This window comes from Gavia stellata, chromosome 16 (genome assembly GCF_030936135.1).
Source record: "Gavia stellata isolate bGavSte3 chromosome 16, bGavSte3.hap2, whole genome shotgun sequence".
NCBI lineage: Eukaryota > Metazoa > Chordata > Aves > Gaviiformes > Gaviidae > Gavia > Gavia stellata.
In genome coordinates this window covers 17,811,049-17,824,843 of record NC_082609.1, presented here as the reverse complement: position 1 = coordinate 17,824,843, position 13,795 = coordinate 17,811,049, and the positions used below count along the sequence as shown (strand labels likewise).

Genomic DNA, 13,795 nt, shown 5'->3' with positions numbered 1-13,795 from the left:
TTAGGTTAGTAGAAACACTATTTTAAACGTGTACCCTTCATGCAGGTTTATAAAACATCCTTCTTTTTGCAAACAGCAATTAACTTTCAAATTAATGTTTTTTAAAAAAATACACAAATCCCACAGTATTCATCTACATTTCAAAAGACACTACAGTGGCACAGTTGAATGGAAAAAAAAGAGTAAAGCTTTAGATCTTTTATTTTACATCTAAAAAAGTGCACAAACAAGGACTCCACAAATACTATATTTGCATTTTTTTCAGGACAACTATAAAATGACTTTCAAAGCATTAAAAATATATTAGAATATTACTCACAATTAAGGGATCATCTCGTCCCATTGTAATAACAGTTCTGTTCACTGTGCGTAATAACTGCACCATTATTTCTTGAATATGGTGGTAAGTTGATGCCTGTAAATGGAAAAAACAGTTTTGGTATTAAATCCATACCTCTTGTAAAAGAAAGAAGAAACCAGTTATTTCCATGTTGACAGTTCAAGTTGTATAATATAACCACTCTATTGAAAGAACAACGCTAATTCTTGCTCACACTGCTCCTTAGTTCCAGCAATTTCAGTGGAATACTCATTTCAAGTGGCACAGTCCAATTTTAGCCCTATCTATCCCATAACTGGTTTTTGTTTCAAATAGTCACTTCCCATCCCCCACTCAAGGGACTTGTGTTTTCCCAGTTACTGGGTAGCCTATAATTTAATAGCAACACCCTGGTAACAAATATTTGAGGCATATTGTATCATAGTTCTCCACATCTGTCAATGGCCCTCAGGGTAGTCTGGAGCTCAGTAATATTCTTCGCTTTCAGTCACAAAGTATGTAATTATTAAAGCAGAAATTTATCTTCATTTCATTTTGCAGCTCTGTGAGGGCACAAACTGAAGATGGTCTGCCCTGTGGCCCCATTGCTGAAGTACTGGTTGATCTGGCTGATTGAGGCTACACTAGAGACCCGCCACCTGTCAGCATCAAGTTTTGAGTGATCTTTGCAGCCCAAAGACAAATATTCACCAACTCACATCAAACAATAAGTACCTCTGGCATGTTGCCTACAAAAGGGTATTTGATTATTTATTTTAAAACACTGAGCAGAGGGGTAATAACCTTATATTCACCAATTTCACTGACCTTACTCTGATCACGAGACAACTTTGGAAACTAGCATGCAACAACCAAAGAAAGAAAAACACTAACCAAATTTCTAATAGAAAAAAAAAAATGGCCTACACCAAACAAGGCACCTCTTTAACGTCACATGCAGTATGGAAAGAACACCACAATCACAGAAGCCACGGTGATGTCTTAACAATATTTTAGGTGGCTGATCTCCAATACCACCCCAGGAGAAACTGCTTCTGGCTGTTTTTCCTCAAGACATCCCACATTGTCTCCTTTCTTTCTCCCGTTTTGATTAACCTGGATCAGGCCAGCATCCCTTGTAATAGAGACCTTCCTCATATCTAGCCCTTTATTTACTATTACCATTTAGTCCTATTGTGTCCTTTGACTATGACACATGCAAGCTTAAATGATCTTCTCGCCTGTCACAGCGTTTCAAAAGTTACTATGTTCTATAAATGAACAACGTACTCACAGAGTAATTTGTTTGTGGTTTGTGTTTTCTTTTTTTAATTTAAATTTCTCTGGAGTCCCATATTTATAAAAAGACTACACCTGACAGTTGCTGCACAGAAGACACATTTGTTGGAGTGCTTTCACAAAGCCGCTTTCTCTTCCATCTCTTCTGCTTCCCAATACACATACTATAAGCTTGAAGGTTTATGCCAATCAAATAATATGAAAACCAGACAGTTCATTGGCTCTTTATATTTTAAATGCGCTGGAAATAACAGCAAAATTAAAAATAAAAACCTACAGTGCATCTCTCCCCATATCAGCTTTAATAATTAACCAAATACTTTTCTTGTCTCTATTTTTTTCCTTTTTTTTTTTTTTTTAAGTCACCTGGAAAACCTGTGAAAGAAAATTGCACTTTCTTCCAGTAAAACATAACTGCTTTTTGTCACACAGCAAAGCAAATTCCTCAGGCTTATGCAAAGTTGTAATCAGAAAGACACTTTTCATTCAAAGAGCAACAACCAGAATCTTTTGGCCTCTATGTTGCAGAAGCAGCATATCTTAGTCCTCCTAATGAATGTATTGGCACAGTTGACCTCACAGGAGAAAAAGGAAAATCTAGCCTTGCCACTGGATTGTTGAACAGTACCAGCCCTTGGTATCAGAGTATCTTCACAAGCTTTTTCACTTTTGGCGTGTTTTATTATACAGCCAGAAAGCAAGACATCATTTGAAACATTCTATGAAAAACGTATAAATTTTATTGGACTAAGAGGCTACACAAGCCACTCTTACCATCTCAAGTACTTCCCTTTTCAAGACTGTACTAATGCATCACAGATGCATTTAACGGGATCACAGATTCTTCAATACTGTTTCAGCATATGATACAATAGTTACTGCACCCTGCTTGGAACTGAGAACAAGGGGCAGAGGATAATAGGAAAGAAATACAGAGAGCGATTGCATCTCACAAGCCAGAAAAAGGAAAACAATCAGACAGATGTTGACAGCATGAGGAAGAGGGGACAAAGGATGTCAAAAAAAAAAAAAGAGCCAACCAGAGGAAAGAAAAATGCCACCAAGGTGCTTGAAATAGCATGATTTCTTGGACTAGAAAACACAAGAGCTGTATCTTATCCACTGCCTTCAGGACCTAAAATGCAACACATTTTCAAATCCTACTGGAAACACTGGTGAAAACTGCTGGAAAATATATATACCATTCAAGGATTGTCTTTATCACAGTTTAGACAGTCTCTACTTGACAAATACAGCTTACATGGTGAAAAATGGAGGAAACAGCAATACTGAGTACACAGACAAGGAACTGTTTGGTAGCCTTACAGTGAAAACCACCTGCCACCAGCAGGATTTTGTGTTTCTGTGAAAGGCGTCCTAATTGTTCTTTGAACTTGAATGCTTTCCATATTCACTAGCATTACTGTAATGTCAAACGTAATGTTCAGGAAATAATTAGTTTTAAATAAACTACACACTGGGTAAATTTTTGATACATCTTCAGAGTATACTCTTGATGATTGTTGTTTTATTTACAGAGGTCTATGCAGCTTTTCTGTTTTGTTTTCAAACCTTTTTTGTACATATTCTTCTTCAACTTTGACTGCAGCAATATATTTTATGATTGTGCATTTCTGTCCAAAAGCAGTTTGCCATTTCTTATTCCAGAGTATTGCATTTATTAAATAATTTCAAGGTTTGCTTTGAAGTGTAGAACATTAGTTACCCTTGTGTATTGAGGTACCAGTCAAAATGTAGCATTTTGTTTCAAACAAGCCTTCTCAACTGTTGAAAGAATGTATCCTAGGACCGCAGAGGACCTATGGCAAGCCATCTGCCAAAAAATATGTAATTTTATCAAGCTACAAGTTAACACAGCAGTAGAAGAAAGGTGAAGCAACTCACAGTACAAAACATATATACAATTATACACCTTGCCCCTGAATTTTTCACATCTTATTTACGTCAGTTGGAAAATACAAACATCAAATTGAGAAACTGTATTATTTGTATAACTTCCTCCCCATAACCACAAAAATGGAATACAGCAATTATGCATACCTTTATCTTAAACATAAATCAAGCCCCTTAAAGTTATATGGCTCTGCCTATATCAGCAATTTAGTTTGGAACACTTTTGAGGCAAATCCCTTGATCACTTCCATTTACCATGTTCTGCTTCTGAGTGGTTTTGTTGCATGCAAAGTAGATTCATTCCAGATAGAGATAAACTAGAAGCTCCTTGACAGTTCTAGAAATGAATACATTAGGTTCTTGATCAATGTTTGGGTCACACCAATATAAGGTCCCCCAGCATGTTTCTAAACTGTTTGCCTTCAGAAAGCTGAGCCATATGCATAATGGAGGTGTTTGAACCACAGTATCAGACCCTATCTTACTCAGTGTAAATTCCCCAAGCCATGTACAACAGATTGATCAGCAGCCCCACAACGAACCACATAAATCTAATGGTACACTCGTGTTGTGACACACTCCTTGCTAACGAAGACATGACCAAAACACCCTACACAGCCAAGGCAAAAAAAGCACCATTAAAGGGGAAGTCACATAAAACAAAGTAAACATGGTAGAGATTTTTTTTGCTGATACTTCTTAATATTCATTTGATGGTATGCAAAGCTACCTGCTGTAACAGTGGCTACCTTCTGACAACAGTCTCTAAAAGCACTAAAACTCACAGCATGTAGTTTACAGAGAGTATTTTCTTTCACCGAGGAAAGATACTATGATTCACTGCAAGAACTGCAACACCTAAATAGCTTTCTGGTTAAAACTCTGCCCATGCAGCTACCATACCAAATGTAGAGATAAAAACTGGTATTTCAGCTGGAATTGTTATCTGCAGTGCTGCAAGAAATATTTGGCCTCTGTTACAATTCAAGATATTTTCATTAATCATAGCTGTTCTTATAATATTGATTACCACTATAATTAAAAAAAAAAAAATCAACAGCCAAAACTTGTAAACTACATAGTAGCACTTTGCACACTTTCCTTGGGCACAGGGAAGTCACTTGTTCATTAGTTTGCTTTTTTTTTTTTTAAATTCAAAGATGAAGGCTCTTATAATCTAGCTGTACTTCCTTCCACGTTGCAATACATGCTGTACCATTATTAGCAACAGTTCAGAACATTACATTAGGGTTTTAACATTTAGCCATGACTTTGTTATTAAAGATGAGCTCTATTCTGAATTCACAAGTAGTATATAAGACACCTTTCCTGGAAAAAATTTAACATATGCTCAAGCATGCACAGGTTATTTTCCACTAAGCCTTTGAATTTTCAGAAAAAATGTTAGCAAATTAATTAAAATGGTTTCTCTACGGAACTGAGACTACTTTTCTTCTTGATAATCTCAGAAACAATTAGGCATTCAATACTGACATTGCTAACAAGAAAAACAGTGTTTTCACACATTGCCTATACACAAGATTTCAGCTTTTATTTTAACTAACAGTTTCTAGCTTCAGAAGACAGTCTAGCAACCCACTGTAACATGCATTTTCTTAGATCACGTTTCACTTCACAAGGATGACATATGTTTTTTAGTGAAACCTGGAAAACTCACCATTTGGCTGCAGTCCATTTGGTTAAACATAAGACTTTTCAGAAGCTAAATTAACAACCAAGGCATGAAACAACCAGAGCTCCTAGATGGTATGCCGGTCAGCAGTAAGAAGTTCTCTCACAGAACTCAAATGCCTTTAGATTCATTGATGGGATGGATGGCACACATTGATACACACAAGTCCGTTAATAGCAAATCCAAACCAAACAAAATTTCACTCTCTCTAAAAACATCTGTGCAGGGTAATAGCAGTTAGTGTTTGATTTAGCTTTCATGTTCTATTTAAACTTCTACAGGGTTGGGACAAAAATTCCAGTAATTGTGTTGTCTTGGAGTCAACCACGCACTTCAGAATATGATAGAGTGCTCATTTATTTGGACAGTCACAAACATGGACTAACTGAATGGCTTCTTCAGAATTATAGTATTACACAACCTGTACTTGAGATATCCACTCAGAGATACCTCTTCAGTCAGTTCATTTCAGCTGCCCCAGTTGTGTCCTCTCCCCAACTCTAGCATACTCCCTGGCATGGGGTGGAGTGAGAAAGAAAGAAGACCTTGACACTGTGCAAGCACTGTTCAGCAATAATTAAATTTTCATTGATGTGTTATCAACACTGTTTCAGTCACAAACCTAAAACACAGCACCACATGGGCTGCCATGAAGACAATGAACTCTATACCAACCAGATCCAGTATGCTTGCTCTCTTATGCAACCAGTTCTATAACTTTGTGTTCCCCCTCTGACACACAGACACACAAAAGCACACATAAAAGGATAAAGATTTTTTTTTTAATCATATAGTTCATAATTATGCATTGTTCTGACTGAAAATTGTCTACAGCTAACTGGCCCTAAAAGAACACGCAGGTTTCCTAACTAAATTCATTTGAAATTCTCTTTTGCTAAAGCCTTAAGATCTGCCATAGGTAGGCAAATGCTTTACAAATTTCTGTACAATTCTAAAATGCTTCCAGACTTGTCTGCTAATATAATCAACAGCTTAAAATGCTGCTGCTGTCAATTACTGACTTGGTGCATGGAACAGGAAAAGATTATACATCTCACTTCCACTTGTAGTCTCAACGAAGATTTTATTTTAGATTCCAAGAGAAAGTGTTTACTATTACATTTAATCATGTAAGCACTGTAAATAAAAACTTGTTCTGATACAGTAAATATTAAACTATAGGGTATATGTCAGATAAGAGACCAAGTCACCTTATGAAGGGCTGTCAGATTGCACACATGGAAGTTGTGAAGGGGGTAAAGGGAAGTGTGTTTAATTAAAACAGAAACAAAAAATCACAGATTTCACCAAGACCTTCGTCAATGACTTTCTTGCTGTTCCGAGCTTTAACTGTATTTCACAGGTGCTAAAAGCACACAGTCTTAAGCTATGAAGATAATTTTAGACATGATTCAGTCAAAACAATGCCATCTATGTCCAAAAGTTGTTTGCTGTAGAGGCAATTTAAAAATCAAACATAAGCACCTCACCCAGATGCCTAACAATGACTGCCTATTGATAAAAATAAAGTCCTTACCATAAACCAGTGTTCTTAACTATGTACTTGGTACCTGCAGAACCAGGCAGCTAGATAGCAGCTGAAGTGAACAAGGTTTGAACATAAGGATCTGAGGATTCACATGTTCCCACTTGCCAAACAATATAGGGCAAAACAGTAGAGCAGAGCTGGTAATATTACAGTATCTTTTGCTTTGACAAAGAAAACACATTCTTCAAAAATTCTGTGACAACTTCAAAGATCACCTCACAATCTAAGTTTTGTCCACACAAAACACAGAACAACTACTACTGCTTCTTTTATGTCCTTCATGTATATTCTACTTCTGGTGATTTTCAAAAAATAAATCCAATGCAAAAATATCAAAGTTAAGTTTACAAAAAGTTTTAAATACTGATCCAAAATGAGATTTCTCTATTGAGATGGAAAACCAGAAGACATATGGGCAAGACGTTGGTGTTTTCAAGACAGAGTTAAGCTTACAATTAATACTGTGAAGCGAGTCTGCTACTAACACCTGAAGTTTTCTCCTCCAGCAGGTCAATCATCCATTTTCTTAGAAAGATGCTAAGAGGTACAGGAAATTAATTGTTCAATTGAAAATTGCATTAATCTTAAGATAGTGAACCTTTTCCATTTGCCTGTATGAGTAGAGGACACAAAGTATTTCCCATTGCACGCCAAAACTGTATATCTTTGAAACAAGACTTTTCACTTTAGCTGGAAAGTAAACATATATGTTGCACTCAAGAGAAATCTGCACTGTCTCTTAAAGACAAATTACTGTCTGACGCCTTAGATACTGCTGTATTGAAGGTGTTCCCTTCCTTTGGTCTTTTCTTCTTCAGAGAAGTCATCTCAAAAGCAGATTTTTAGTACTAAAGCATCTGGTTCTTTTATTGATGTCCCAACTATTCTATGATGTTTCTTATACTCGTGAATATGATGCCTCCAGAGGGGTCATCATATGCTGATACCACTACTGATTTAAACCTACTCCAAGGGGCTTTCCTCCCTATATTAGAAATTCATCAGTATTTATTGTAAACGCAACTGTAGATAACTGCCACCCAACCACCTCACAGAGAGTCTCCAGTTTACAGGTTACCTTCCTTAAAATAAGCTATTGAAGAAATGCCACTTGTTTGAAACAAATGTGAATGTGTTTGTTTTTTTTTAAATGCATGCGTGTTAAATTCTCAGCAATTTTCATGACATAATGGGTTACATGTTGCCTAAAATGCCACTGTTTGTCATAATGCAAAAAGGTTTGCCTGGCTACCTTTTTCAATAGGAGGAAAAGCACAGAATGCATTGCATGCTTTTAAACAAGATCATTCTATCCAAATTACATAATTTTAATTGGATTGTTAAAAGACTGAAGTCCAAACCTGTGAAGAGTACAATCACCCATTAAACCTCTGGGTCTCCAGCTGTGTTTAAACATACGCATCATACTGTTCAGTGAAAAAAACAACCAAAAAATCATATTATTAAAGATATCTATATCCTCAATTATAAAATAAAATGCATTTGATTTTAAATACAGCTAAGTATTTGCCTAATATCAAGGGAGAACAGCTGAAGGAAAAAAAAATTTAGAGCTTTTCAAAAGCTCTCAGCAGCATCACACTAACCAAGTGAAATCTAAAGTAGTTCTCTATTTATTATTTTTTTTTTTAAGTCCTTGAGGCATATATACATTAACTCATTTGCAAAACTGTTCAAAACCAGCAGTTAAAAACCTCTCAAACACAGAATTTATTAAAACAAACACTTGCTTTTCTTCAATCATCTTTGTACTTCACTTACACCTTATTTGTATAGATGTTTCTATAGGAAATGTATCAGGTCAGATATAGGTCATCTTCCATCCGTCAAGCTATAGATTTTTACTAATGTTGAGGAATGAAAAAAAAAAAATCATCTATCTACACTTTAAAATGTTTTTTTTCCCCCAAGATGGAAACTTACAAGCATTTCCAAAAATTAACAGAAATATTTATTAGCAAGAACTCTACTTAGTAACTGGTTTTGTACCAACAGTCACACTTAAAATATGAGTAGGCACGGATTGAAAGGGTTGTTTTTCTTTAGAAACAGTAGTTTGAGAAATAAATAAAATGGGATGCCTTTTAAAAAAACCCTACATTTTCAAATGTTTCTTCTCTGGTAAATGCTTTTCCACATCATTCTGGATGTATCAGTTCCTACTCTTGGAAACTGGACAAGTTAGAATCTACAAAATAGTCTTCAGACTGCATGGGGTTACATATATGCATACCAAGCAACAAGAATTCAACTTTTTCATGCTGTTCTGCGTATAGCAATGCAAACATGAGCTACAAACCCATATTCTCAGTAAGCACTAACAAGGTCTTTGTCATGTCAGCTACTGTTACTATGGACAGCAACTGTTAAGTTTGAAAATAAACTCAGTTTCTGGGGTACACATGCAGAAAGTATTGATCTATCTTGCTTTACGACTGTGTTTCAGCCTTTAATGTATACAGTAATAAAACTGGTTTATTTACATTATAGCTCCATAAACTTATAACTTCACCCTTTGCCCTATTATGCTTTCATCATTTCTCTTATGAATTCCATTTGAAATTCAAATGTTCTAATACCTCTTAAGTATCACCTTGTATCAATCCCTCCTGAAGTGCTTATGTCTAAAACAACGAGGAAAATAGCTCATAACACACATGAAAAAATTGCCCTGTGCAAACACACAAGCCTCTTGAGATTCAAACTCAAAGATTTTTGGGAAACCAAGCAACATGCTGTAATAATTTCATTACTAGAAAAAGATCCAAGGATCCAGAGTGAAAAACCACTAAAATGACAACTTGCCTTAAACCAAAATCTGCAAAGTTTGAACGCATGTATCAGAAAAGTGTAGCTCAGGAGAAACTGGCATGTATTCATAAGAGAAATTACAACTTCCTTAACATAATTATGAGGTTTCCTTAGAATAAATTCCTCATTATCATGAAACTTCACCAAATAACCTACTGCTCATTAAAAAGTGAGGGACTAAAAAGTGAATTCAATAGTCTCTCAAATGAGAAAAGCAACCACCCAGACCAGAATTTCTACAGTGCTCCAAAACTACATGAGCCTGACAAAGAAACTTACAGACTCAAAATGAAGTAGCACAGAGTAATCTGGTTTACACAGACATTGCTGAAAGCACAAACCATAAGCTACAACATTTGTACACTGAAAAACATTTCTTTCAGAAACTACAAAGTTTTTTCTAAAAGAGACAAGATGAAACTTGAAAATTATTCTGAATACTTAGAATAATCATAGAATCATCAAATAATTTGGGTCGGAAGGGACCTTTAAAGTTCATCCAGTCCAATCCCCCTGCAATGAGCAGGGACATCTTCAACTAGATCAGATTGTTCAGAGCCCCATTCAATCTGACATCGAATGTTTCCAGGGATGGGGCATCTCTGGGCAACCTGGTGCAGTGTTTCACCACCTTCATCATAAAAAATTTCTTCCTTATATCTAGTCTGAATCTACCCTCTTTTAGTTTAAAACCATTACGCCTTGTCCTATCACAACAGGCCCTACTAAGAAGTCTGTCCCCATCTTTCTTATAAGCCCCCTTTAAGTATTGAAAGGCCACAATAAAGTCAATAAGGTGTCCCCAGAGCCTCCCCTTCTACAGGCTGAACAACTCCAACGCTCCCAGCCTGTCCTTATAGGAGAGGTGCTCCATCCCTCTGATCATTTTTGTGGCCCTCCCCTGGACGCGCTCCAACAGGTCTATGTCTTTCCTGTGCTGAGGACTCCAGAGCTGGACACAGTACTGCAGGTGGGGTCACACCAGAGCGGAGGAGAGGGGCAGAATCCCCTCCCTCGACCTGCTGGCCACGCTTCTTTTGATGGAGCCCAGGATACAGTTGGCTTTCTGGGCTGTGAGCGCATGTTGCCAGCTCGTGTCCAGCTTTTCATCCACCAGTACCCCCAAGTCCTTCTCCACAGGACTGCTCTCAATCCCTTCACGCCCCAGCCTGTATCGATACCGGGGGCTGCCCCGACCCAGATGCAGGACCTTGCACTGGGCCTTGTTGAACTTCATGATGCTCACATGGGCCCACTTCGCGAGTTCGTCCAGCTCCCTCAGGCGTGTCAGCTGCACCACTCAGGTTGGTGTCATCAATATCATAGATACTCAGCTTGGTGTCATAATATTCTAATTCATTTCAGTATTTATTCCATTGAACTTTATCTATCAAAACTAAAAATGCCTAAACCTCTGCTAGGAAAAAACAAAGCAGCCTCACTATTTCAATAATACTATGGTGATTTACAGCAGCTGACTATTTAAAGAATGTAAAATTGAGAAATGAAAAAAGAAAAGATAGCATAGATCTCAGTACTTCACTGTTAGTACCTCAACTGCCCGTTAACTTGAGTTTATGAAAAATAGGAGAAAAGTTCAATTTGCTGCTGACTTGTATTAAAAATTTATATGAGATTCATCAGCATCAATAATTTACTTCCTAATCAGCTCAGGCTTACTACAGACTCTACATCATCATCAATACTTACAGGGTCTTGACAGCTTAGAACCTCCAGGATGCTATTGAGTAATTCAACACAGTACTTCTTCTCTTGGACCTGGAGCTGCTGATCATCCTTCTGTTCCAGTAATTCTTTCAGCTCTTTTGTAATGACAGGAAGCAGAATATCCCTGCATTCTGAAAGAAAGCAAATTATTTTAAGAACAAGTATAAATCAAATACTACTTGCAAATAAAACCTCCTCTGACCAGTGAAACACAATATGCTTTAACAGCTACAGTCCCTTCCAACATGGAACTGTTGATTTACCAATCATGCCTCAGGGATACAAAAATATTACATAAGTTTAGGAGTAAGTCAACAGTATTTCTCATATATGAAAAACACAACTTCCTGATAAAAATAATTTATTTCAGTTAAATTCTGAAGGCTGTTTAGCTTGTCCCAAACACTTAGGGACAAATTATTCAGTTTACATGCAAAACACCTGGAAATAAGCTATGTTTAAGTAGTGACAGGATTATAATGTGATAAAAACATTATACTTACTGAATTATTCTTTCTGAAAATAAGACACAAACAGCAAGAGAATTGTTCTACATGTATCATTTTGAAAAATACCTTCTAAAAACACATAAAAGAAAGCAGACAAGGAAAAGACTCTAAAGAAAGGCCGATCAAGCCTATGAGAGTGAGAGCCACGGATCCATTCATCCTTATTTAAATCTAAGGAAGCTGACACAAATAGAAAGTTACATTTCAATCTCATGTGTACATTGACTTTTTAAGACAGAGGTGCTTATGGGAAATGTTGGGAGGACAAGATGCTCAGATTTGAAATAACTTCAGTGACAGCACTGTCTACCTAGCAATAAAAGATACAGAATATTTTTTTGTCTAATTTAATTGATACATGCCACTGAGTGATTTAAGTAGCAACTTACTTGTACAGTGCTATGTAATTAAACAGAATACTGCACAACAGCGTGAATAACTCTGAGCAGATGCTTCAAAGATTTGTTATATTTATGAAAATAACCTAGGAAGAAAACGGAGCTAAATGTACCTTCAAAGGTTTCACCTTAGAATAAAATTTGTAACTACAGAAGCATTCTAGTCACAGACAGTGAGCTGAAGTTCTTACTCATTTCCACTCAACTGATTTCTTATTGCTCAAAATTCTTCTCTGTCTTAACTCTTTGGAAAAATATTTATACCACCAACTGGATACTATTTTCTGTCAATACTGCATATCACAGTTTCTGAAAAAATAGTAGAACAAAACTAGAAAACTTCTTAATTACTGCAAAAATTAAAATGTGGCTTTTTATTATTTCTTTTAAGAGTTATTTAGAACAATCAGTCAACAAATAAGTACAAGTTGGAAATTAGATTATCACCTACCTACTTTTGAAAAAGATAGAAAAACTTTAATTCTGTTTTCATTGCAATCTGTGGAAACTGTCCTTCAACAGCCTACGGTTATTCAGGGCGGGAAACAGTTCATATTACGATCAGTTCAGGATTTATTTGTCAAGGTTCCGACCACTCCAAAATTATTTATGATACTTTTTCCCTTGGACATAACATCTATTGCTAACCAAGTTCCATTTCATGATAGTCATTAAAAAGATCATAAGCGTAGTAATGTAAACACCTGCTAAACCTACTAGTATAAACATCCGCTTCTCTAAAACAGCAATGACACTTTCATTCCCACTGCAGACTTGGGCTGAAAGACTTATTTGCCAGACTTATAACTGCTCCATACAGTCCATATGCTCCTGAGATAGAAGCTGAATGTCACCTCAGTGAGACACATGCAAGGAACTTGCTTATGAAGTTGCAAAAGAGAAATTAAAATGGCACTGCAGTGGATTTCTGGTCTGTTACTAAAAGACGGCATTTAACAGATTTTAAAGTGGATCAGGCAGAAAAAAGAATAAATGGACTCACAATTGAAACAAGCATTTCAGACTGGAGAGAAGGAAAAACTTCTTCCTCATGAAGACAGTCAAGCAGTGGAACAAACATGTTGCCCAGTCTCTGTCCTTGGAGGTTTTCAAGGCCCAAGTGGAGCAAGCCCAGAGCAAACCGGTCTGACCTCACAGCTGACTGCATTTTGAGTGGTAGGTTGGATGAGAGACATTCTCAGGTTGCTTACAACTTGAACTACTCTATGATCGTTTATTGCAAAAATTGCTAATTAATGGTAGCATAGCGGTAGCTTGGTACACTGCAAATGACCACTTGCTAATCCTCAGAAACAGAAGATAGTAGCCAACTACTGATAACAAGTGCCAGCACACAGCAAGAAATTTACGGGACGCTGCTAGATCTTGAATCTTTGGAAAATGAATGAAGACTGTCAGAAAGTTAGGAACAAAGATACATCTCTACATTTATACCTATATATGCAAATCATGACATTTTCAGGGTTTGTAATTTTTTTCATCCATAGGCTCAAACATCAAGGTTTCCTACACCAGAAGATATGACATCAAAAT

General features: G+C 36.6%; 1 protein-coding gene across 1 annotated transcript in view; it reads right to left on the bottom strand.

The window, feature by feature from the left end:
• The window catches only part of DOCK2 (dedicator of cytokinesis 2), a 205,649-nt gene that overhangs the window by 127,153 nt on the left and 64,701 nt on the right, over positions 1-13,795 (bottom strand). The window contains exons 27-28 of the mRNA XM_059825590.1: positions 11,317-11,465; positions 320-415 (exon numbers count right to left, since the gene is read on the bottom strand). Coding sequence (XP_059681573.1) covers positions 320-415; positions 11,317-11,465 — 245 coding nt within the window. The remainder of the gene's footprint in view (positions 1-319; positions 416-11,316; positions 11,466-13,795) is intronic.